This window comes from Cantharellus anzutake (assembly GCF_015039405.1).
Source record: "Cantharellus anzutake strain C23 chromosome Unknown EI90scaffold_171, whole genome shotgun sequence".
In the NCBI taxonomy this organism is placed as follows: domain Eukaryota; kingdom Fungi; phylum Basidiomycota; class Agaricomycetes; order Cantharellales; family Hydnaceae; genus Cantharellus; species Cantharellus anzutake.
Genome location: NW_024067121.1, coordinates 48,400 through 71,567, shown reverse-complemented (window position 1 = coordinate 71,567; position 23,168 = coordinate 48,400). Strand labels below are relative to the sequence as shown.

Genomic DNA, 23,168 nt, shown 5'->3' with positions numbered 1-23,168 from the left:
TCTGGAAATCCTTAGATACCGGCTGATTGTCAAATGCTAAAGCTGTGCACCCACTGCTTTCGAGAAGCTAACAACTGATTATTCGAGAGACGAGGACGGGTTTGCTAAGGTAGTGAATAAGTTGAACAAGATATTTTTGACCGGACGGAGAACGAAACCGCTAGGCCATAATTTCTCCACGATGCTGACTATGCCACTTCCGAGCTTGAGCTTGAGTGTCATACACAAATCACCTTGAGGCACCCATCGGAAGAGAGTGGCTCTGAACCAACTTATGGCGCGAGCTGGTTAGATTCTATTGATGACGTTCGTGTCGTTAAGGAGGCAAGAATCCTGTTCAAACTCCACGGAGATCGTACTATTTGTTGTGATCGAAGCCGACGAGTATCGTGCAAAAACATGCGAGTCGAAGGATTGGCCCGAAGCATGCGTAGCAATCCAGGAGAAGCATGAGTCACGCAGAACACGTACCAGATGTTCGGTTGAGTTGCGACGCAGGTGCTTCCCATAAGCTCAAAGTCTAGATCATGAGGAAGAGTACTGGAAGGCGTTTCCTCGTGTTCGAGGTGAAATGCGGTTGAGAGGCGATCTTCTCATGCACTCCGCTACAAGAGTGTCGCCACTTGCATGATTTCTTAAAACAATTTATGGCTAGATGCGCAGTCTCAGTCTCGAGTAGGGGGACTGAGGGGGGGGGGGGGTGAGAGATTATGGCGCACAGCGTGTCTTATACAATATCCATAAGCCGGAAAAGAGAATAACATCACGACAACGTAAATTGATAACAATTGATATCGGCGATACCTCGCATCGATATCGCGTTTGTAAAACTAATAAACAATAAAGCGTCGTCAGCCATGGTGATTAAATGATCTTACAGCAGAAATAATGAGAGACGTGCATGGACGTCTCTCCTGGTCGAACTTCCTCCGTCGTTCGAAAGTTTCTGTAATCACTGTGGATTGGGCATTCTTGAGGGTATGGTTCTTCATCCTTGCAGCAGCAGCAACTCGGATCTTCGTCTGGGCGACTTTTACATGGAAGCCATAATGCTTAGCTCGGCATCGTACCTGCAGCCGCATCGGGGAAGGAGAGGAATGGCCTTTCTTTCTCCAGTAATAAGTGTGATTCCCTTTGAAATTTCCATCTCCCGGTGTGTATTTGACCTAAACCTAGTAGCAGGGCAGACGCTTGCATCAAGAGTGCATGGTATCAGCTTTGTGATTATTGAAATCGGGCTAGGGATGTTGCTATGTAGTAGTCACGGGAGGAGCCCCGGTATTGTCTGAGGAGAGTGACAGCAGAAGTTGGCTTTCTTCTGGGAAGTGCCCTTTCGAGGACCCAAACGGCGACTCACGAATTGCAATGCCGCAATGGTAGGCCGGATTGCGAGCGCAATAAGATATTGCCACAACAATTGTTCGTATTAATGCCGATGCCGAGTCACGTGCTTAGCCACGTTCCCCCTGCCCGTTCTTGCTCGCATGAAGTCTGCACCTCGTCAATATCGTGCGCCCTCGGGAACACCCACACTTAAACCACGGCGTTCTAGCGCTGTCGCTGGCGTCAGTGAAATTTTTGGCGTCGCCGTAAATTCTCCGCTCCCTAATTCGGCTGCTTCAACTCTGCGATCCAGTCCACTCCGCCACGAGATTTATCGGGACGATTCCACATCTTCGACGAACATAGAAGACGGGATGTCAGTGTCGTCTCGAAAGCGTGGACGTGATGATGAGATTGCATCGGTGACCTCCATCCAGTTTGGGATTGAGGAACCACTATCCCCCACCTTTTCCGCTGCTGATTCCAACAAAAAGTCGCGTCTGAAAGACCTAGACACAACTGAGGCTCTTACTAGCGAATTGATTCCTGAGCCTATTCCTATCCCTTCTGTTCCTGTCTCAGAGGACGCAAGTGCGCCATCATCCGCACCAATTCGTTGGTTTGGCTCCCTGTCACGGAAAATAAGCCGCCCGAACGTGTCATTGTCAGTTCCTCCTACCGTTTCGGACTACACTATTCCTCCTGAGCCTGCAGTGATTGCCACTCGCAACTCTCACATCGGGCCTCCTCGAGAAGTTTCTACTGAGGCCACCCCAGACGCTTCGATCGCTTCCGTCCCTTCAACTGGTGTATACGAGAATACCCGATCGGAATTGTCTATACGAAGTGGAATTACAAGTTGGTTTTCGGGGAATGGGAGTGCACGTTCAGTATCTGTCGCCACACAAGCGTCTACCAACGAGGCGCAGCCCCCCACGTCCATATTGTCCGAGGCCAAGGAAACTTCCCCGTCGGCTCCTGGAGCAGAAACCGATACTTCTGCACCTTTTCCTGAGAATCCATCCTCTGGTACGTGATACATGTGTACTCGAATATCTCATTCTTACATGACTTGTCGAATAAGAAGTTACCGAGTCTGGCGAGCCACCCCAACAGACTGACGAAGGCGTCTATGTTCCTAACGCTCAAGGTCGGACTTGGTTGTATTCACTTCGTTAAATATTGACTTCTTTCGTTCCAAGGGAATTTGGATGATCCTAACAATCCTACTGTCCCTACTAGTTTGTCCTGGTGGAGCTATCTTGGCCTAGGATCGGATAAGCCTCTTCCCCATTCGCCGGCTCCACTTCCTGTAGAGAGCAAAACAGACTCATCAGTGCCTGAAATGTCTTTAGCGGTCGATCGAGAAGCAAACGATGCTGCGGACAAAGCAAATGCTGCGCTTGGCTTCAACACTCAGACACCCACGCAACCGGATGTTGATGAGGTTCCACCTCCTTCGATTGCATCTGCAGATACAGCTTCGCAAGTCTCTTGGTTTGGATATATGTGGGGAAAAGGCAGGGCAGCTCCAGACAATCGTACAACTGGAGAGCAGGACCCAGCTGCAGCCGAAGCCGTAACACACACGTTAACTGAATCTGAACGCATCAAGGAAGAAGCACTTGCCCGTGAGGTGAGCAAGAATACAATCGAGACAGCAGCATCGGGAAGTGTAGTCGATCCTGTGTTGAATGTGGAAACGAAATCGGCGTGGATCTCTTTTTTTGCGCGAGGCCGTATGCCTGTCAAAACCATCAAGAACGAGGATCGTGCCACGGAGCCAATGGAAGTAATGGACATTGATGAACCAGAGGCACCTTCGACTGTCGTTCCGGTTACGTCGCCGGTAGTCCAATCTGGACTGACGAACTTGCCTGTGTCCAAGTCGAAAGAACTTCCGCCGCCGTCTACGTCGTCTAGAGTTCCTAGCAGCCCAAATTCTCCTAGTGCCCCCGCCAGAAAGGGGCCCTCGGATCCTCGGCGCGGACCAAGCGGACCGCGTGCCCCTAATTTGGTACTTCCGACTTGGGGAGACACATTCTTCGCCCCGCCTCGAGGTTTCCCGCCGTCTGCAGGTTCCACGCTGAGGAGAACATTGAACGTTGTCAGTCGACTATTGACACACGCGCCTTCGATTGATCCGGAACTAGAGGAGTATCGGAGAGAAAGGGTGAAACGATACTTTTCTGGTTCTGCATTCCGTCATGACACTAGTACTAGTCAAGCCTCTGATTATGAGGGGAGTCGCCGGGGAAAAGTGTTGGAAAGGACTTACCACGAGCGTGGAACGTTCTTGAAGACCCCAACGGCCTCGCGAACAGGATTGATGTGAGACGCATTGTCGTCATAGGCATCCATGGGTAAGTGCTTGTTCAGTACAAGCTCCGGTCAATATTTGCCTCGCTATTCTTCCGTGCTGATCGTGTTTTTTTTTCTTCTTTTTGATACTTGGACCAACGATTACGGTTCAAAATGTGATCTATGTGGATGCGGAAGGTGGTTTCCCGGTGAGTGTCTTGATCGGCCGATGGTATTCTTTTCTGATGATATCTATTTGTGCCGGTCAGGGGTGATAATGAGGAGGGTTCTCGGAGGTGAGATGTCGTAATCTTTTTCACCTCTTTCTTATGCAAATCTTTATTGATTGCTGCTGTTGATGACCTCGAAATGATGTCATTGTCATTCATCTCAGAGCCTACAGGAACGAGGTTCGTTTTCTTTTGGTGCGTCGATTCGAGAGGATTATGTCTAATCCGACGTTTGTTGCCGGGTTTCACCCATTTTTCCCCACGGCAACTGCATTAGCAAGAAATTCGCCGACATGATGGAGACCGCAATTCAAGAATTCGCGAACAAGCGAGGGATGAAGAACCTCGAGAAGATAACAAAAATCCCTCTCGAAGGAGAAGGTTCCATAGAAACTCGTGTCAGCAAGTAAGAGCAGAGTTAATGTTTCTTTCCTACTTTCCTCCCCTCCGTTTCCCCATAAGCTAACGCCTTTTCCCTTCACTCCCACCGCCTGATATCTGACGTTCGCTTTGCCAAAGGCTATTCCGCCATTGGCAAGAAAACCCGGAATGGATCGATGACCTGCATAAGTAAGCTAATAATTTCTCATCTCTTCATTGGCGAGGCCACTGACCCCAAGCTTTCCATATTAACTGTTGCCACATCTCAGCGCTGACGCTATTTTTATCGCCACTCACTCCCAAGGATGCATTGCTTCCACCCAACTATTGGATCGTCTTATCGCGGACGGACACATCAACACTGGAAAGAACTGGGAGGCGGTGGTCCGTGCTGGGGATCTCTACGGTTTTATGCCGAGAAAAGACCCTCAGCGCCTGTGCCTTCTCGGTCTTTGCGGCGTCCATCATGGCCCTCTCTATTGGCTCAACAATTCAACAGTGGTGAACCCATACATTACGTATTTCGAGTCTCCCGCTGCTCGCGAACTGTTTGAATTCCAGGTAAGCGAGCCAACCCTCCAGATCCATCACGGATGATGAATGTAATTTGGCTTTGACGCGCTCATGAAAGGATTCAGAGAGCGCAGCATCCATTAACTACACTGTTGCTTTGCGGCGTGTACTTGATCATGGGGCTAAAATGGTCTATGTTGCGTCATTAAATGATCAAGTAGTTCCGGTGAGCCCCTTTTCTTGCATTCCCGATTCTCTGAAGATTAATTGAGCCCTCGTAAGATTTACTCCGCTTCTTTCACCGCCGCGTCCCACCCCTCGATTCTCAGAGGGTTGTATGTTGACGGGGATGCCTACAGGTAATGTAATGTGGGATCCCAAGCCCGGCTTGTCTAAACCTTTGTTCGCGTCGTGGTCTTACCCAGCTCGAGTGATTTCCTGTCGAATCTCATTGTTATGCTTCTTCGAATACGGAATGCAGGGCTCGATGATGGCGGCCTACTGGTCCAACTCTCCGAAGCCACCGCAGGATCACTATCGTGAGTATTTCCATCTACACAATACCGCCAATTTCTTACGTAACTGTTTGTGTGCCAAAGTGGCGTAGGGCATAGGTAGGTTCTCTAAGATCCTGCCAACTTAATCTGCAGTGTCTGACGCAATCGATAGCACGGCGTACGAAGAGCTAGCGACTTATAGGTGAGTACTAGAGGTGATGGGCTTTTTTGATTCCTGGACCTTTTTGGCAATGGCTTTCCAACTTAGTCTCGCCGTTCGCTTCTTATTTGAAACGAATGATATTCAAGTTCCTACAAGCCTCAAGCTTGAACCTTTCCAAGCACGTGCACCACGGAACGATTATGCGATACCTTGGTCGTTGCGTGGCTTGATCGAGGACCGCCGGATTGCGTTGTTGTTCGCGCCAGAACTGGAAGAATTGCGAGGAGCATTTGATCAGTGGCAACCCAAAACATCGATCCTCAGAGATGTGCGGCGCAAATTGGAGCCGATTCGCCAAGGTCCCAGGAAAGGCCCTGCTGTGGGTTCAAGCCCTGACCCTGACCCCAGCAGCCTCTCTTCGGGTGATAGTTCGCGTGCTGTTGGCAGCAAGCTGTGATGATATCAGGTGAGCTCGCTGTAAAGAGGGGCAGAACGCATGTTTTTAATCTAACGCGGATATGAAAGTTTCCTGTTTTAAGTAGACGTTATAAAGCAATATTCGGACTATTGGTCCAGTTTTGGGAATCCCATCCCGCTCCTAAGGCGGGGCGCATACATTCACCTTTCATTTTTCTTCATTGCTTATGCGGCGCGTTTCGCAACCCTTGATAGGGGGAGCCAACCCTAGTAGCATACACTTACCCTTCCCTAGTGATGGAGCATTCTCTTTCCTTTGTTTTCCCGAGGCTACCCAACCACATATACAACCCTCGCTCAAGCATTAATTTGCCACAAGAACTTCAACCAGCCGTTCTATTACTGCACTGTATTGCACAGCTTTTCCAATATTGTACAAATCAAGTCGTGTGCACGCATGTATTACGAAGGATTCCGAGTATATTGGACCTGTATGGGTTCATATAGCCGGAGGGGAGGCATCTGATCTCCTCTCTGGGGCAGCTTGATATACATGGATTTGCACAAAAAGCGCATGGATAAGATCGATCATTCGGTTACCCACTTGCAAGGTTCAACGAAGGGTGGACCCCGATACATACAATCACAATGATCGGGCTGTCTGGATGGGCGCGGAGTGACGGATCATTGCGGTCGCGCTGTTGCTGTCGCACCGCGAGAAGTGAACGTTGGGATACTATTATTTTGGGGTAACTATAATAAGGGGCGAAAATGCACAAAGAGGTATCTAGCCATGCATGGTCAAAAGATTTCGTATCACAAGACTAGTAGCATTTAGTAAAGAAGATACCGCGTTTCGTGACGAAAGGCGGGAAGCCGCGGAGCTGCAGCAGATCAAGATTGGAGAGTGGAAGTAGAAATAGAATAGTTCAAAGTTGGTAATAATGAATGATCAACTGACCCAGTCCAATGATTGTAGAAGGTCATGGAAACGTGACGGAAACCACCACCAAAAAGTATGGCAGTTATACAAACTACGAAAGAGAAAATGACCATGATGCTTGCGATGCGGATGTGTGTGCGTGGACTTGGTGCATGAACAATGAAATAGAGAGATGCTTATAGAGATTAAGCCGATTTAACCGGAGATAGTGTGGAGGAAACTTTTTGGAGAATAGTGGATCCAAGGGCAACATGCAAGAACTAAAAGAGGTAAGTGGAATCCTTGGAGTGCCTGCTGGGGGAGCATCGATGGCCCATCCCAGAAGAATTCGACCTTCTATGTGTCCTCTCTTTTTTCCGGGGGTTGTCTAGACATTCCTTCGAAAAGCATTGCGTAAGAGGAGGACCATCGATGCGATTTGATCTTCCAGAGTTCAAGTGACCGTATTCGGCTTTAACGGTACTCTGCACCGCAATCTCCCATCGTGTGGATGAGCCTCGGGCCGTTGGACTGTGCTAAGACGGTCGAGATGATATGATTGTCTTCAGCCGTCAGATGGAAACCAGTCGTGATGGTCCGGGCATTGTCTTCACGATGCTGGGCTACTCCGAGTCGGGCACCTACAGCGGATGTCCATGTGTGTCAGTTCAAGTCATTAAAGAGAGATCATGAGGCCATAGGGTACGGAAAACTCGAAGAAGATGAAGGGACCCAAGAACGTCCAGGCGTGAATTAGCAGGCCGAAAGGGAGGGGCCGCCGAAGAAGTCAGAATCGTATGAAAGATTAAAGAAGCTGGAATTTGGAGCACGGAACTTGGGAGCACTTACCAACAATGACAGCCCCTACAAAAGGATGATCCAGCACCCAACGAGTAGCTACGTTCGCGATACTCAGGCCCCCATGGCGATCTGCAATCGTTCGAAGGGTTGCGAGCAAAGCTTGAAAGAGATCCCAAGTTCCCCATCCGTCGGTGATGACGTCGAGATACTGAACGAACCATCACACGATTAGGCGAACGTAGACGCGGAGCCAACGAAATGGGTGAGACAAGGATGGCTCATATAAGGACAAAAAAGAGGAGCTTCGAGCTTACCTTCCGCTGAGAAGGCGTTATTTTATCCTTATATGGGTCTGGTTGAGGCTTCCCTAACCAGGAATCAGAAAGGAATCCACCGCACTGGGACGTGATTCGCCAATCATTAGATTAGATATGATCAACACGAAAAAAGCAGGCCGGGGCGTACCAACGTGCCATATGTCAGGAGCTTAACGCCGTGTTTCTTACATACAGCGGCCATGCCATAAAGCGGCCGGACATCGATCAGAGAGAACTAGTGGATATAATCTCAGTCAGTTCCGAGTGGCGGTAATAAACTGGTCACCCACCTGCACTTGATTCGTAAGAAGTTCACCGGGGCCGATAGCTTCGCAGATTTCGTTGACATGTCGAGAGTCAAAGTTGACGAGGCCTAAAGCCCTGACTTTGAGCTCGCCATCACGTTTAATATCAACCAGGTATCGGAACACGTTGAGATAGTCGAGGTCATCATAATGTTGCCAGTGTACTTGAAGCATGTCAATCGTGTCCCCCTTGGTTCTGCGCATACGTTCACGCACAGCGTCCTCTACTCGGGAACGGCTAAATGGGATGTGAGATTCCGTGAATATGCACCATTTTGTAGCGCAGAGCGGTGGGGAAGGATGCAATGGCAATGAAGGTCGTCTGCTTGACCGAAAGGTTATTTCATCCTGGTCGAAGATATTGTTATCCGCTGACAATACGGCTCGACGAAATTGGCCAAAGAGTATCTCTGCAGAGCCATAGTGGTCGGCTGTGATCGCAGGAGACGGATAGGAGAATCAGGGGGAAAAAAACGAGGTACACGGTGAAACAAGGTGTTCGTACCCTAATCGACGCGCGAGGGAAAGCAACATCCGACACGGAAAGTAAAAGATACGTTTGATGAACAAACGCTAAAATCGAAGAGATAGGAGTCAAAATACACTTGCCATATCTACAGAGCAGTGGATTCAGTGAGTGAACATGGATGGTGTAGGTGTACTCGGCGCACCAAAAGTCGTGAATCCATGAAGATAGTGCTGGTTCATCTCCGACTTGACTTTGGACACAGGGGCAGTGCCCCATGCAGGAGATGACAATTGCCAAAGCCCGATCCAGATGCGAGGGACGGTGAGGGGCCCTGATTACAAGTGTGAGCACAAGTTCGGCATGCGTCGGCTTGAGAGGCGCGTAAAGCAAAATGGAATAGAAAGGGAGCTGATGCATACCGAGGTCGATCTATGACAGGAGATACATTAGCTGGGTGATAACATGTGGCAACGATAAAGTGCGGACTGACGGTCTCGAGGGGGGGCTGGAGCATTGTTGAGGGAAGGGCGAAAGGGATGGATGGATGAAGTATGAGAAGCCAGACAAGGGTGGATGGGGGTAGACGAGGGTAGACGAGGGTAGACGAAGGTAGACAAGAGATGGCAAATTACTTGGACCAGATGTCCATCACCCACCAGTCATGAACAAGAAAGCTGGAGTTGCCTTGTTTGGTACTCATTCAACTATCCGGTGTTCAAACTCGGCAACTTAAGCCCACTCTTTCATTATTACTTTTGTGCCATTTATGATTATTTGCTCTTATTACTTTATCCTTTGCACATGAGCAAAAGAATTTTCGCTAATATGTAGATGATGCGGCAAGTCGAAATTCAAAATTCCTAGTCTCTGCTTTTCCCCGTCTTTCCTCCACCCGTGCTCGCTTTTCTTTTTCTGCCTAGTTCGCCCCCGCCTTCGGTATTGTTTTGTTTTGTTTTTCTTTCGTGTAATTGCCCAGTTAAGGAATCACGATGGAAATGAAATCAAAAATAAAATAAAATAATAAAATGGATATGTACTAGTTGAACGAAAAAGAAAGCGAAATAGAACTCGGTCGTAATCTCCAGATCCAAGTCTCGTGTCTAAACCTTTTCCAGGTTTCCGGGTCTTATCCCATCCCTGGCGCGCTTTTCCAACCCTCCTTTTAAGGACGCACTTTAGAGGTTGCAACGCACTCAACTCATCTCCCTCTTTTCCTGCACCGACTATCCCTCCTCCACGGCAATGCCGGGCTTGAGTATGCCTTCACCGACTCAGCAGCCCCTCGCTCCCATTGGTCATGTTGGCCTCATGATTGACACTTACATCGCCAACACAAACCTCGAAGAGTACGCTTTCTCTTCCTTTTGTTGCCCACCCGCTGTGCCTTACTGACCTTCTACTTGATAACAGTCTTCGTGCCGTCGTTCGTGCACTCCTGGTCACCGGGCCGCCAAATACGACCACTGCCTTCCAAAAAGTAGTCAAGCAGCGACTTCGGCGTCAGCGTATGAATGATCTTTCATCCCTACCCCCACCAGGCACCCTCTTCACCCCCTACGCCAACGGCCCTTACTCTTCCTCATCTTCTGCATCATCCTCAGCCTCCTTGCCTTCCGCTTCCTCTAGTCCGGAGCCGCCACATTTCACTCCGGTAGTAGCCGATCTCCTCAGTCGCGCTCGTGCTCTGTTTGGCGCTGGGCTTGGCTTACAGTCTCTCCCCATTCTCACCCTTCTCATTCATGGAACACACAATCTTCGTTGGTCTGAAGATGGGCAATTCGTCGACACGCTTGCTATTGTCGATTCAGATATTTCTCAAGCCATCCAATCTTCTCTGGAGGAAGTCACCACGTCGAATTTTGATAACCTAGTAGGCGGAATTGAGGAAGGCATAGCAGCCGTCATGGAACTACAAAAGGCCCTCAAAGATTGTGAAACAGAAGTTGAATCCTGGGGTGGAGAGTTTCCCTTCCAGCGTGGTCTCGCCAATGTCGAGTCTTTTGTGGAGAACGAAGTGTGGCTAAAGGCGACTGAAGCAGTACTGGGTCATTGATTGATCATATTGACATTCACGACCCTATCCTTCTCTTTTTCTTTCTATCATGTCATAGCAATATCCATTCTGCGCTTTTTTCGATCTTCTCGGTTGATCAGGTTATCCTGTTCCCAGTCATCTTGCTTTCGTTTAAATTTCTCATTTGGTTACCTTCTTGCATAGTACTGTCAGCCTGGGCTTGCTAATTCTGTTTCATGACATCGAGTTTATAATCATCTGCATCAAACTTTGAATGCACGCTTTTCCCATTATCGAGCTGAAACCTCAGGTGCAAAGCGTTCGAGTGGAAAGTTTTTATTGTAGTCGGCCCAATACAAGAATAATAAAGCATCCAATGGAATTGACGATATCAGTGCCTGGTAGACCTAGACAGCCACGAACGCAAGCGGCATGTTGTACCCTCAGCCCTGACGGGTGATTGTCCAGCCCCTGGACTAGAACCATCCCTAATAGAATCAACAAAATGGTCGGCTGCCATACCTTGTGGTTGAATACATTCGGCAGCTGCCCCCTAAATCGCTAAGACACGCAGGGCTGTTTTGGATCAGGAGTCAGAAAGTAAAACACAGGCTCCTTACAGAAGTCAGAAGGTTGTCCCACAACGGGTGGCACCGGTGGAAGTATGATCGAGTTCAACTTGTCGAAGTGTTGGCCAATCTGCGAATGCTGATATGATGGGAGAGTCCGCTTGATTATCAGGTGTACTATATGTGGGTGAAGGGAAGATAAGCGTGCGATAACGGTTGAGAGAATGAACATGCTGGTCTCGCGTGAAGGTGACAGACAAAACACCTGAACGCCAGAAAGTCGGTCGGCCATGGCTTAGCAGCCTGGCCACATCAATACGCCTTTGGTGTCCGAAACATCGGCAAATAAAGCAAATTGTGAGTCGACTTCTTGAAGGCCGCAGTGCATTACACGTGACTAATAGGGGTGGCTCGGGTTCAGGGGGTAGCCGCACGAGAAGTAATGGGGTATAAAAGTCCAGGACTTAGTAGCCTTTAGCGCTGCGACAAAACCCGCAACACTTACAGCCATTCAAAGGAAGAAATGGGCGGATCACGTACCAATCGGCCAATATCTAACTCACTCACAACCAAACAAACGAGGAAAGAGAATAGATTTCCAACTGTTCCGCTCTTCGTTAATTACTAAATGACTTTTCTGCACAGCCGAATTGAGGGTCCGGCCTATCGATGGCCATGCACACCGATGACCGAGTGGGAAGCCCGTGGGAGATGGAGCAATTGAGAGAGCGAGATGGTTTCTTTTCCGAGAAGGCGGCTGGTTGTTTTAGATAAATAAGTTGGGCTGACCCTGTCGCCACTGATACCGCAGGAGCATGGAGGCACCAACAAGAGGTCAGCGGCGTTGGAGGGGGCTGAGTGTTGGCACGGATAAACGCGCTTTCGAGTGTTCGGGAGGGATCACAAATGTCGCCGAGCGAGTACACCCCCAGCCATATCGAGGAAGATTTGTGAACAACGGTCACTAGACATGAAGCGATGCCGAGCATTAGATTTCACCTTAGCATATGTTCGGATTTCAGATCCATCCGCACTCGTGGAAAGAATCAATAACAATTCATTGAGCACCCTGACAAGGGTGCACGCGTGCGTCGAGGATGCATCGTGTCCGTGCGCACGACCATTTTACCATACAAGGGATGTGAGCCAAGTGAAAGTAGCGTGGAAGTGGAGAGAGCAATTTCGTTCCAGCAACAAGGTTGGCGGAGGGCCCGATAGCGGGACTACCGATGACCAATGTAGGCACGAAGCCCTGCTTGAGTCTGCACATGCACGTGCTGGGAAGGTCGAGTAGTCTTTTCAGGGCAAAGGGAACATCATCCCAATACATGCTGGGTTAGGGGCCGAAGGAAAAGTGGGGGGCTGCGCTCGACAGCACTTTATATAACCGACCGAGATATACGACTACGTGACTGCCCAGTTCCGCATTACACTACACGCGATCTGAAGACGAAGATCGAACGAGAGATTAGTCACCTGAGAACTTGCAAATAGCAGCATGGCATTGACACACTACAACGTGCTGTGAGAGCATCCATGGTGACTGTAAAATGAAAGGGCAACGGTACCAAAAGCAAGCCGGTTTATGGGAAAGGACCTCCTAGCACCATTGAAAAGGCGGGCTGACTGATACCGGCAAGTACCGACCCAGAGCTTGTGCGATGTGCCTGCCAGGCTCGTGCAAACGCTTTCACCAGTTCGCCTTGTTATGAAGTGTCTTGTGAACGACTTTCATCTGATCCGGCCATCTTGAAACGCCGTTGTGTGCTTAATGTGGGCAAATTCTCATAATTACATCCCATTTCGGCCACTTGTGAAGGAGTATTAAGCGTCAACCTCTTGAGTCGCATCCCACTAGACCTGTACACCTTTATCGGAGCATTCCCCCATGGCCCAGCCTGCATCAACAGCTGCTTATCGAACCAAGTCCACTACACACTCGGTGCCTGCTCTGTCATGTGTGGCCGGGGCCACTTTCGGAACTGTTAGCCTCATTCGCTCAACCGACATGTTATCGCAAATCGTTTTTGCTGCTATCACATCCCTCTCAATCCTCGGCTACATGTGAGGTTATTCAAATTCCTTTCCAAAGATTCCTCTTATATGTTGCAGTATCCTGCGACCTGGTGGTCCAGATCTCACTAAGGTACTGTTATAAAAATCAAGTTGCTGGAGAAGCTAAGCTTTGCTTTAGACTGCTCGCCAAAACCAGTACGATGCTAGTGTCCTGGCTCGCAGCAGCCAGAAGCTTTTGGTCGCGATGGCCACATCTTTAGCAGGGCCAGACCGCACGAAGTGGGAAGAAGTCATGGAGGACGTAGATGTCTGCACCGCGTGAGCAATATTTTTCGTCTAGCCTATTTCAAGGTTCTTATACTCTCCCAGCGAGTTCCCTGAGGATGTCAAACATGATATCCGTCAGGCGGGAAAGTGAGCAAAACGCTGCACCTACGATTATGGTATATGGTAGAGCGTGTCCTGATACTTTCCTGACAGAATCATGGCTGCCGCTAACTGGGTTGTAGAGAGATTTGAGAATCGCAGCGCTGTTGGAAGGTGGTATCATCAGGACAGCGATGCTAACCAGATCTATCAGGCCTCCAAGTGCTTACGAGAAATATCGGATGCATTGAAGGTGAATCACAACTTCGCTTGGGAAAGCCACTGTATAGGTCCCTAACTGTCTACCCTCGCTAGGTCACTGGCAATGTCAGCAGGCGAATCTTTGCTGCGAAGGCTAACGGTAATGCATTGAATAGGGCTGGGATGTCGTGAAGTTGGAGGCATTAGTTCGTTTGTTCCGTGTTATTTCTGCCGCTTGCATGACATGCACGGTATCTGGTATGTTCAAAATTGTGGAAATATTTTTGTATCCTCAGTAAGATGTACATAACCCACTTGCGTATTCGTTTCGCGTTTGCACCATGGGGATTCCTATCCACCATCATGCTAAGCATTTCAATGGTGAACCCCCCATTTTTCAGAGATGAAGCCAATGGGAACGGGTCAGATGGAGTAAATATGTGTTCTCGGCTACCGCGGCATTGACTTTCTGCTTTCTTCAAGTTAAGCCGTGTGTGATTTTCGGTATGACCCAGTGTTTCACTATATGCGTGTTAGTATTACAATTTCAAGCTACGGAATCAGCAGCTGAGAGAGGGAGAGAGGTGGAAGAGTCGGTTTCATTCCAGGCGGGCATCCCACAACCTCAAGGCAAGGAAGATCGGATAGTTACGGCTAGAGTGCATGGCCAGCACACATGTCTGGCGCCGCGCTTGCAGCTGCGTGCTTCGCAAAGGTGACCATAACTGTTAGAGGAAGGACTTGCATACCCTTCGTCGTTCATCGTGCGTCACGACAGATAAGGAAAACCCAGCGTCTTGGGACCCAACCAAGAGACAAAATGTGCAGAAACAGCCGCATTCTACCAGTGGTACAGTATCAACGAGCAGCGGTCGTCCACATTCACTGCGCATGACGTGCCAGTATGCGACACGTCTTTCAATAGGCAAAATTTTTCAGTCCTCATACCCTCGATGCGAGCTTACGACTGTAGTAGCAACTGCGTCACTGCAAGATGTGGGTTGTCATTTAGGTGGACAAGTAGCTGCCGAGCTCTGTCCGATTGAGCTAAGGCGGACTTGATCCCCACCATGAAGTCCAAGTAGCGCGCAGGAAGAAATTGTGGCCGGATTGAGGATGGAAGATAACGAGGGGCCTAATTATGTTGGACGAAACATTCACTTTGAGCCGGCTCGTGACCCAAGCGAAGCAGAATAAAACACGCTGGACAAGTTGAACTCTGCGCAGGAATAGAAAACTATCCTGTGTTAGTTCACAGGCGGAAGAAGCGACCTCCCAGACATGGTCGTGTGTGGAAGTGATATAATGTTGACCGAATCCCGGATCGAGACAGCCAGCGCTAGCTCTTGCTGATCTGTTGGCGGGAATGGTCCGAACCGTTCAAAGCTGCAGATATGATGTGATATAGATTTGGGCATAGGAGAAGACAAGAGTATTCGGTCTTCAGGAACTCAGAAAGCACAGGACAGATGTCGAGCTGTGCAGGCTAGCGTACGCTGCAGCGTAACGTTGCAGGCACAGCAAGGGATACCAGGTTGGCCCTTGCCCTGATAGGTAGGACCGCAGTGACAAGAATTGTCATATTCTGGAATCGTAATTCGGGCGAGTGCTTGCCAGACTATGTGTGCGACTTTTGGTCCAAAGATGGCAATGTCAACACGAGCGCATGATCAAGTTATACGGCGTACCAGTCCATCTGGGAGATGGCATGAAGATAAGATTAGCACGCAAGATCACGGAGCGCTTACGGCAGTTCTCGCCTCTGGAGTTCGGTCAAGGGATGGGCATCGTGATTAACTAAAGGCCTCTCCAACTATATATACCTAGACTGTACGCCACGGACGTCTACGTTGGCGGTAACCTTCCAATGTTAGTCAGGTGGTTTCAGAGTAGGTCCGGTCAAGTACTAAGCTTGGTAGATGTGGCATCGGCGCCTGTCGTCAATGGGGTGGTGGGGCCAAATGTATGCCTGGACATGAGAGGAACCAGGCCCCAGACTCCACGGAACGAAAATAGGCTGGGTCCACCCGACCGCGGGGCAGGTGGGTAGATCAGCAGCAAGCAGAACATTCAAGATAGCGGGAGGGTCGGAATGAGAGAGATTAGTTGAATATAGATCGCAAACAGGAGTGTACGGGATGGATTAACTGCGCGATAATGATACACTTGATGCGCGGATACGATTACGTACAGGGTCTGTGGTATGTGGCGCAAATGAGCGGTGCGGTTGCTCGACAATGCAGGGTGGATGGAATATCGATGACGGTTCCTTAACGATGGTCCGTCGTGTATCGCGAATAATTCCTTAACCTTCTGTTGTAACGCGTGAGCCTCCGGCCTATACATTGGCCTAGCCATGACAGTATTTATAGCGTTGAACTTCGGCCATCGTATGCAATAGATGTCTCGGAAAGAGGTGTCGGTGTTATTAGGTGTGTACAATAAACTGGGCATTTTGCTGGACAGAAATCACGATGGTGATAGGCAAGTCTTGTGAGGAAATCAATCCCTTCTGCAGCAGCCCCCGCTGAGTGACCTGTCTCATGAGGAATGTACCTTCTTGCGAAGGCATGTAAAACAGGGTAACAGTGATGTGATCAACCGAATGCTAAGAGAACTCCCTGATATAACGAACATGGACGTGTATCGCCTGGAATGGTTCGAGTCCAAGTGCATTGGGAGTTGGGAGGGAAAACATTGGCAGGGCCGACGTATCAATGCGTCTTCGAAAGAAGAAACACACTGAATGCACAGCCTTCTGCCTAACTGCCAGGTTAGAATACTCAAACACACCCGCAACCGTCAACGAGTTCCAGATTTAATTACATACATCCATACTATGAGTGAGCTCAGTACAAGGACATGGATGAAATCTTAGCTGACATTCCTTATCCAAGTTGAATGCAAGTTAAATACCCTCTCTACTCATATATCACCAAGAACTGAACGCCATCTCAAGCACACCCGCCCCCAAAGTCTGCGCCTCGAATTGAACCCCCTTCATCATTGCCTTATATTCTAGTTCCAATAAGCGTTTTGTGTCTATGTGTTTTGTTCCTTCTGTATCGACATTCAAGTCAACTGAAGCGGGTTGTGCAGTATAGGTCAGTTGCTGGTTCCCAGCGCTTAATCCACCAACTGATGTGCATACTCACCAGGCTCAAGGGTTTTATGAAGCCTCGGGGTGCTATCCGTCTGGAAGAGGATGAAGAAACAGCCCCATGAGTCCAGGCATTCTACTGGTTGAAGTAACTGTATGGCGACGCCTCCATAATGTTAAACATGTGGTATTATCTCGTACAATTCGGAATTATATGTCGTTAGAGAGGATACAGCGTTCAAGGTCTAGATCATCGGGGTGATGTGGGATTGGAGCCTCTTGTAATCCCATTGTGTTGCCCTCTGAGATGGTCAAAGAAATTATTCATGCTCCAGTGAAATCTCTAGCAGCTCTTCTTGCCAAGTCATCTACGCTCCCCCCGTCGTCATCCTCCGACTCGTCGTGGGCAGCCCCGCCTTCGGGCGAAAGCCCCATCGCTGCGCGGCGACCCGCTTTCCGAGCGTTGAAACTCCTGCTAGCTACGCTGTTTGAAAACAAAGGCAGCAAGTAGCGTTCGTCGAGCGTAGTAAAGGACCACTCCCCTGCGGCGGGTGTGCGAGAACCGCTGCTGCCCTCTTGGGCTACATAGTGATGAGCACTTGACTGGGCGGCGGCACTGGAGAGCGGCAGTACTTCGCCACCATCCGAGTATGATTCTTCATCAGATCCTGCAGAGAACATGTTACTTGGTGATCGAACTGGAGTTCGGCGTCCCCGAAATTCACCGTCACCTGGACTCCCAGTCCCCCGGTCCCAACTTGGTGGCGGCACGGATAAGAAACAGTTCTTGAGTAGTCAGACAGACATTGCTTACCCATACACCTCCGCACGTCCAGTCCATGGAGATGGGCGGTGGTCGTGCTGTGTATCAAGCCATCCCCCACGACGTCTTGCGCCGAAAAGAGGCGGACCCTCCTCTTCACTACTTGATCCTTCTTCCTCAACACCTGTCCTGATTCCCAGAACTTCCAGCATTCTTGAAGTAGTTCCACCGAACATGATCACCGTGAGCACGACAACGACAAGGACGGTGGTCCTTAGCGCTGCCGCATTATCGCCTTGGAATCCATTTGAAAGTGCGACTCCAACGGCACCACGTAGGCCGGCCCAGAATAACATCATTTGGTATGAATGCGGCAATTCTTCGTGACGCTGACCACGGGCGCGCTGGATGAAATTGATAACAGTGGAGAGTGGGAACACTGCTAGATATCTGGTGGCAATTACAGCAATCTAGCACACAGTTTGAGGACGTAACGGCGAGGCCTGAAAATAATTTCGCACCGTAGTTACTAGGATGAGCAAGGGTCTGAAGACCTGCACATCTTGTGTGAAGAGATTGAGACCAAGATAAATGAATATGAAGTTTTCTGACAGCTGAGCTAATACCGAGAACATGTATTTGGTCGTTCTCTGCGTCTTCCGGGACATGGTGTGATAGGCGTAATGCTTGAGAGTAATACCACAGAACAGGAGCGACACAATTCCTGTGATTTGAGCATTCAGCAAGCAACATACCCAAGGAGAGGGGTGCGCACCACTCATCTTGATGCCGTTGCTGAAAAAATAGCTGGTGTAAGCTACCAAAGCAACAAGGCAGGACTCGATACCAGGGAAATGGGAAAGACTCGAATGCTTGAGGGCAAGGGAACAGCCCAGGCCGAACATCACGCCCAGAGCCATGGAAATAGAGAATGAAAGCAAGAAGATCCCAGTTCCATGGATGAGAGAAGATGGGTAGAATTCCGAGCCATGGAATCCCGACAGTGTTTCGTACATGACAATACTAACGGCGTCATTAAGGATGCTCTCCCCAAAAATAACCGCGTAGAGATTAGGGTCAACCTTGTACTGGGTGAAGATTGCCAAAATGGTGACAGGGTCAGTGGCAGAAAGGGTGGACCCAAGAATAAGGCATTCCAGGAGCGTTAGTTTTGGTGCGAGGGCAGCAGGTGCCACAACAGTGAATAAATTGACAATTACCCTACAAGAATTAAACCGTTGGACCCATTAAACTCCATAGACAACTTACCCAATGCCTATTGCAGAGAGGAATGTTCCAATGAAAGCAAATGTCAGGATAGAGCCGAAGTTGCGAAAGAAATGATCCTACAAAGGTTAGTTCCAGAGGCAGCAGCGGGAGTCCTTAATCCCTTTGACGTGCCTGTTTAAGTTCATATCCAGAGTTGAGAATAATAGGAGGGAGAAGTAAATTAAAGAAAAGAGTATGTTTGAATTTCTGAAGCAAGGGATGATTATTCCCAGAGTCGCGGTTACTGGTAGTAGAGATACGTGCCAGCATGTCACGGATGAGATGTCCTGGAGAGGCCCAGACAACCATTCCAACGAACATTCCTGCAAATATTGATAGGACCGTCTCATGTACGGCTCGTATCCGTTTGATTTGAACGTAATATGATGTCCATAATGAAAGGATGAGAAGAACGCATAGTATGGCGAGTGCCCATGACCTAACAACATCAACTTATTAACGATCTCAATTTCATACAGCAGCATCCATACGAGTATAGCTCCTCAGTTTCCGGTGTAGGTTCGTCGCTGATGGGATCCTCGAACGCATTAATCGTCATTCTTCAGGCGAGGTTTTGGAGGGAGGAGGTATTCGGTGTTTGCCGATTTTGGCAAATCGACTCATCCAAGCAAATTAAAACGGAGGGTTCTATGTATTCCGTGTTAGTTCATTCCTGTGTATGTTTGTTACAATCTTGGCAAGCTGGCCATGCCTGGAAGTGGCATGAATGACTACATTACTGAAGTCTAACATCGAGATCACGCCCGCACTGCAATGCGCAACACCAGGGCACTGTTACGTTGCGCATGAGCCTGGCATGTTTACGTCGTGATAACGTACATTATGTATTAGCGGGAAGGGACGGCAGCCATTCCGGAGAGTCATTAATCCAACTGCTCACGTGGTATCACGACAGTTCCTCCGCCAGGCCACCGTAGCTTGTTTCATGATAAGCGCAACTACTGCTAGCGGAGTGAGTGTTTTGGGCTCTGGACTGATCAGAGAGATTTACGGACATCAGACTGAGAAACAAAATTAGCTCAGAAGTGCCGGTCACGTGGAAATCCCCCCACTTTAAAGTCAGTTGGGAGTTATTCCACTCTTCCTAAGGGCGTCTGAGATTGTGCGAATTATATTCGACTCTGTCATTCTATCCTTTTGGTACTCGTGCTGTTTCTTAAAGTGCAATGAATGGTCAAGCAAACGGGAATGAGAAGGCGCCTGCCGTTCAGGTCTCAAACCTCGCGCGAGACCAGAGCGGCGCGTACGTTCCTTCCAGGGCGCTCGAGCTCATTCCCGAAATTGTCCCTATACTTCACACTTTCCTATCCGGAGATATGAAAGAGGCCGATGAGCAACTCAAGAATGGAGATCCCAGAGGCGAGACGCTGTACTATTCTCTCGGTAGGACATTCATCCCCCGTCATGAAAATGGAGTGAATTGTGAATAACTGAAAAATTCGAGGTCGATGTGTTATCGAATCCCTCAAGGCGTTCATGTCCTTTGAACACGCTGTATGTCCCCCCCATATCAACTCGCTTGCGATCACTTGCCTGACTATGAGCAGGACCTCCGTGACGCTATAGAGATCAGCAAACATTGCGGGGCCGTGTCCCAAGCCCACCGTCGTCATGTTACCTCCATGGCGTCGCGCATATCTGGCTTTATTAGTCGCTCAACTAGTGGTACAGCTTGGATCAAAGGCATGAATGACGTGGAGCGTCATGCTGAGCTATGTTACCAGGAGCACCTCCTTATAAAGGCTGTCCTGGGTATTTTGTACTCCGGAGACTGGTTCCAATTCATTAAGGAGGCGTTACATCTTCGTTCAGCGAATATCGCATATCGAACCATGAACGAGTTTCTGCGTGAAGCTGATGTCGCAGCGGATGGGTATGACAACCTCATTGATCAGCATTTCCGTTCTGGCGTTATGTTTGGGGTGGCGATGAATTCGCTCATTCTGTCGCTTCTTCCTCACCGGGTGCTTGCGGTACGTGTCTTGTTTGGTTTCTCATCATTGCAAGCTCACCTCTAGGATACAGCTCGCCCAGCTGTTCGGCTATGAGGGCAATCGAACTGAATCTCTGAAGTTGTTGTATGCGATTGGGGGCTGGACTAAGGATAGCGATGAACCTATGGTTGGGAACAGGAGGAGGGTGTGAGAAGACCTATGGCAGACATTTCACTCCTTATCTTTCACCTTGTTCTGAGTAATTACACTTATAAAGGCGTTGATTTATCCATGGTTCGTCCTTTATTACTCATCAGCTTAGGGGTTGGACCTGAGAACAGCACAGGCCCGAAAAATCCTGGACTGGAACATGCGGCGTTACCCCGAGGTGAGAAAGACTTTGTCTCTCAGATGAGATTGCTGAGCTTTCAGTGGACAGGGGGTCTTCTGTCTAGTATGCTCTGACACTCTATGTCGCACCTGTCGTTGACTAAGTCACCCAGTTCGCTAAAGGCCGGATATTGGTTTGTCAAAGTCGGCCGGATGTAAGTATTCTAGTTGACCGCCCCTTCACCCATTCTCATGTTTGGGGATACATTTCTCAGCTGGCCGTAGGTTACTATGAAAGGATGATGGAGAATTGCCAGATAGAATTCCGTAGCTTGAGAAACATTTCATTATGGGAATTAGTGAGTAGTCCTAGAATCTTGGCATCTTTGAGGTTCATATCCTACCGAGAAAGAGTCTGTGCAGTCTATCCCTGTACGACATGGATATGGGGGTAACAAAGTGGAAAAAGCTTCAAGCCGACGCTAATTGGAGCAAGTGCGCGTACACTTATGGTGTGTCTCGTCCTCTTGTGGTATTGGAGTCACTCGATTATACTGTATCTTGATCCTCAGCGTATGCGGTGTGTTTATACGAGCGTGGGCATGATGAGGATTTGAGGGAAGCGGAAAAGCTCATGTCCCGAATCCAAGGATTGATGCAACGCATCGCAAGCAAAACCATCCCCTTAGAGGCATGTGGAATCGCAAGCTAATATTGTGCCGCAAGTCATTCTGATGTCATGTGAACTCCATCCTAGAAATACGCCGCGCGAAAAGCGGCGAAATTCGCCACCCAAGGGAACCGTCTTATGCTCCCGGCTTTGGAACTCGGCTACCACTTCCTGTGTATAACCCGAGCGCCTCGTGGAGTTCTTGTGCGTAAGATGCTCCCCGCCATTGAAGCCGCACGTACGAAGGTTCTCGAGCATATCGACTCGCTCACAACGTACTATGACGGGAGGTACTACTGGGATGACTATTGCTTGGTTCACTTCCTCCATGCTGTGTGCCTCCGATACATCGCCCATGCGGTGGGTTCATGCGAGAGGATGGCGCTTCAACCTCGGTGTATTGATTACGTGTGCACTAGGATCCTGACGCTATGAAGGATTCGGATCTGGCCGATCCCCTGCCTGAGAACGCCGAGAAAAGGGCCTTCGACTCGTTCCAAAAGGTTATTGAAAATGGCGCTGGAATTGAGATAGATCACTGGATTGTCTACTATGCTCGTTAGTCGTTCACACTTGCGTTGTGAACTGCAACTTAATAAGGTCCACAAACAGATTACGAACTTGGACGGCTCTACGCTTGCATTGGCGATATTAAAGAGGCGCAGAAACATCTCGAAATGATTCATTCAGGTGGGAGTTTGTCCAGCCAAGCCCTTTTGACAAAACCGATGTTTACAGCGATCCTTCACAGGGAATGTGGTTGTTCATAAACCTGAAAAAGGCAAATACAGTTTGGAGGTGAGTCCTGTTCTTTACACTCGCAGTATCGATCTTTAACTAGTTTCGTCAAACCCAGAGCACCCTGATCATGCGCACACATGCTGCTATGGAGTCATTAGTAGATGGTCAACCATTATAGCGAGCTAATTCTGCTGTCGCCGATCGCGGCGAATTGTGACGTTTCATCTTGGATCTTGACTTTAATTCACGCTTATCTAGCGATTGGACTGCATATTTATTCTTGCGCTAGACGTTTTTGCATTCCCACCGAGATTCATAGATTTGCAGGTGTTGTGTGCGACTTGGTTGCCTTTGCTATTTAATTGCATCGTTGACTTCCAAATTTCGAAACGCTAGTGTAATCTATCGGGGAAACACTAGGCTTGACCAGTAGGTAGGTAATTGTTCGGAACGGCCACAGCGCAGCTAGCAGGACAAGTACGTACTAAGCAGTTGTGACTGCGGCTTTCAATGAGCTGCCGCTTATGATGAACAA

At 49.0% G+C, this 23,168-nt stretch overlaps 9 protein-coding genes across 9 annotated transcripts; 6 read left to right on the top strand and 3 right to left on the bottom strand.

Moving 5' to 3' along the window:
- Window positions 1-49: 49 nt before the first annotated feature.
- Window positions 50-1,376, bottom strand: EI90DRAFT_597697 (uncharacterized protein). Its single transcript, XM_039067849.1, has 6 exons — window positions 1,358-1,376; window positions 1,071-1,285; window positions 879-1,022; window positions 720-830; window positions 472-651; window positions 50-295 (listed from the first exon to the last, which is right to left on the bottom strand). The coding sequence occupies exons 2-5, from the start codon at window positions 1,195-1,197 to the stop codon at window positions 521-523; spliced, it is 513 nt and encodes a 170-aa protein (XP_038908239.1). The 5' UTR covers window positions 1,198-1,285; window positions 1,358-1,376; the 3' UTR covers window positions 50-295; window positions 472-520.
- EI90DRAFT_596937 (uncharacterized protein) lies at window positions 1,342-2,339 on the top strand. The gene is made up of 2 exons (XM_039067848.1): window positions 1,342-1,987; window positions 2,080-2,339. Exons 1-2 carry the CDS (start codon window positions 1,485-1,487, stop codon window positions 2,087-2,089), a joined length of 513 nt encoding a protein of 170 aa, XP_038908238.1. The 5' UTR covers window positions 1,342-1,484; the 3' UTR covers window positions 2,090-2,339.
- Window positions 2,340-4,150: 1,811 nt separating this feature from the next.
- Window positions 4,151-5,865, top strand: EI90DRAFT_3136816 (uncharacterized protein; the record flags this gene model as incomplete). Its single annotated transcript, XM_039064818.1, has 9 exons — window positions 4,151-4,260; window positions 4,374-4,424; window positions 4,505-4,796; window positions 4,867-4,974; window positions 5,031-5,107; window positions 5,174-5,287; window positions 5,348-5,362; window positions 5,418-5,447; window positions 5,514-5,865. The coding sequence occupies 9 exons, from the start codon at window positions 4,151-4,153 to the stop codon at window positions 5,863-5,865; spliced, it is 1,149 nt and encodes a 382-aa protein (XP_038908237.1).
- Window positions 5,866-6,862: 997 nt separating this feature from the next.
- Window positions 6,863-8,932, bottom strand: EI90DRAFT_3092141 (NADP-dependent oxidoreductase domain-containing protein). The gene is made up of 6 exons (XM_039062432.1): window positions 8,780-8,932; window positions 8,156-8,602; window positions 8,014-8,100; window positions 7,863-7,946; window positions 7,597-7,756; window positions 6,863-7,388 (listed from the first exon to the last, which is right to left on the bottom strand). Exons 1-6 carry the CDS (start codon window positions 8,780-8,782, stop codon window positions 7,222-7,224), a joined length of 948 nt encoding a protein of 315 aa, XP_038908236.1. The 5' UTR covers window positions 8,783-8,932; the 3' UTR covers window positions 6,863-7,221.
- Window positions 8,933-9,845: 913 nt separating this feature from the next.
- EI90DRAFT_3092139 (uncharacterized protein) lies at window positions 9,846-10,712 on the top strand. The gene is made up of 2 exons (XM_039062431.1): window positions 9,846-9,985; window positions 10,050-10,712. The coding sequence occupies exons 1-2, from the start codon at window positions 9,882-9,884 to the stop codon at window positions 10,690-10,692; spliced, it is 747 nt and encodes a 248-aa protein (XP_038908235.1). The 5' UTR covers window positions 9,846-9,881; the 3' UTR covers window positions 10,693-10,712.
- A 2,398-nt stretch (window positions 10,713-13,110) lies between these two features.
- EI90DRAFT_3022709 (uncharacterized protein) lies at window positions 13,111-14,524 on the top strand (the record flags this gene model as incomplete). The annotated part of the gene is made up of 7 exons (XM_039057804.1): window positions 13,111-13,286; window positions 13,335-13,368; window positions 13,417-13,556; window positions 13,608-13,652; window positions 13,719-13,857; window positions 13,982-14,063; window positions 14,343-14,524. The coding sequence occupies 7 exons, from the start codon at window positions 13,111-13,113 to the stop codon at window positions 14,522-14,524; spliced, it is 798 nt and encodes a 265-aa protein (XP_038908234.1).
- Window positions 14,525-17,056: 2,532 nt separating this feature from the next.
- Window positions 17,057-19,557, bottom strand: EI90DRAFT_3092127 (Sodium/hydrogen exchanger family-domain-containing protein). The gene is made up of 8 exons (XM_039062430.1): window positions 19,429-19,557; window positions 19,202-19,376; window positions 19,070-19,144; window positions 18,938-19,014; window positions 18,444-18,889; window positions 18,190-18,392; window positions 17,720-18,138; window positions 17,057-17,662 (listed from the first exon to the last, which is right to left on the bottom strand). Exons 1-8 carry the CDS (start codon window positions 19,494-19,496, stop codon window positions 17,230-17,232), a joined length of 1,896 nt encoding a protein of 631 aa, XP_038908233.1. The 5' UTR covers window positions 19,497-19,557; the 3' UTR covers window positions 17,057-17,229.
- A 192-nt stretch (window positions 19,558-19,749) lies between these two features.
- EI90DRAFT_594776 (uncharacterized protein) lies at window positions 19,750-21,251 on the top strand. The gene is made up of 6 exons (XM_039067846.1): window positions 19,750-19,910; window positions 19,959-20,341; window positions 20,403-20,452; window positions 20,506-20,931; window positions 20,984-21,186; window positions 21,234-21,251. The coding sequence occupies exons 2-5, from the start codon at window positions 20,125-20,127 to the stop codon at window positions 21,101-21,103; spliced, it is 813 nt and encodes a 270-aa protein (XP_038908232.1). The 5' UTR covers window positions 19,750-19,910; window positions 19,959-20,124; the 3' UTR covers window positions 21,104-21,186; window positions 21,234-21,251.
- Window positions 20,816-23,112, top strand: EI90DRAFT_594246 (uncharacterized protein). Its single transcript, XM_039067845.1, has 13 exons — window positions 20,816-20,931; window positions 20,984-21,186; window positions 21,239-21,280; window positions 21,332-21,346; window positions 21,396-21,437; window positions 21,498-21,581; window positions 21,635-21,734; window positions 21,795-21,913; window positions 21,980-22,252; window positions 22,312-22,450; window positions 22,505-22,582; window positions 22,644-22,690; window positions 22,749-23,112. The coding sequence occupies exons 2-13, from the start codon at window positions 21,112-21,114 to the stop codon at window positions 22,809-22,811; spliced, it is 1,077 nt and encodes a 358-aa protein (XP_038908231.1). The 5' UTR covers window positions 20,816-20,931; window positions 20,984-21,111; the 3' UTR covers window positions 22,812-23,112.
- The last annotated feature ends 56 nt before the right edge of the window (window positions 23,113-23,168 follow it).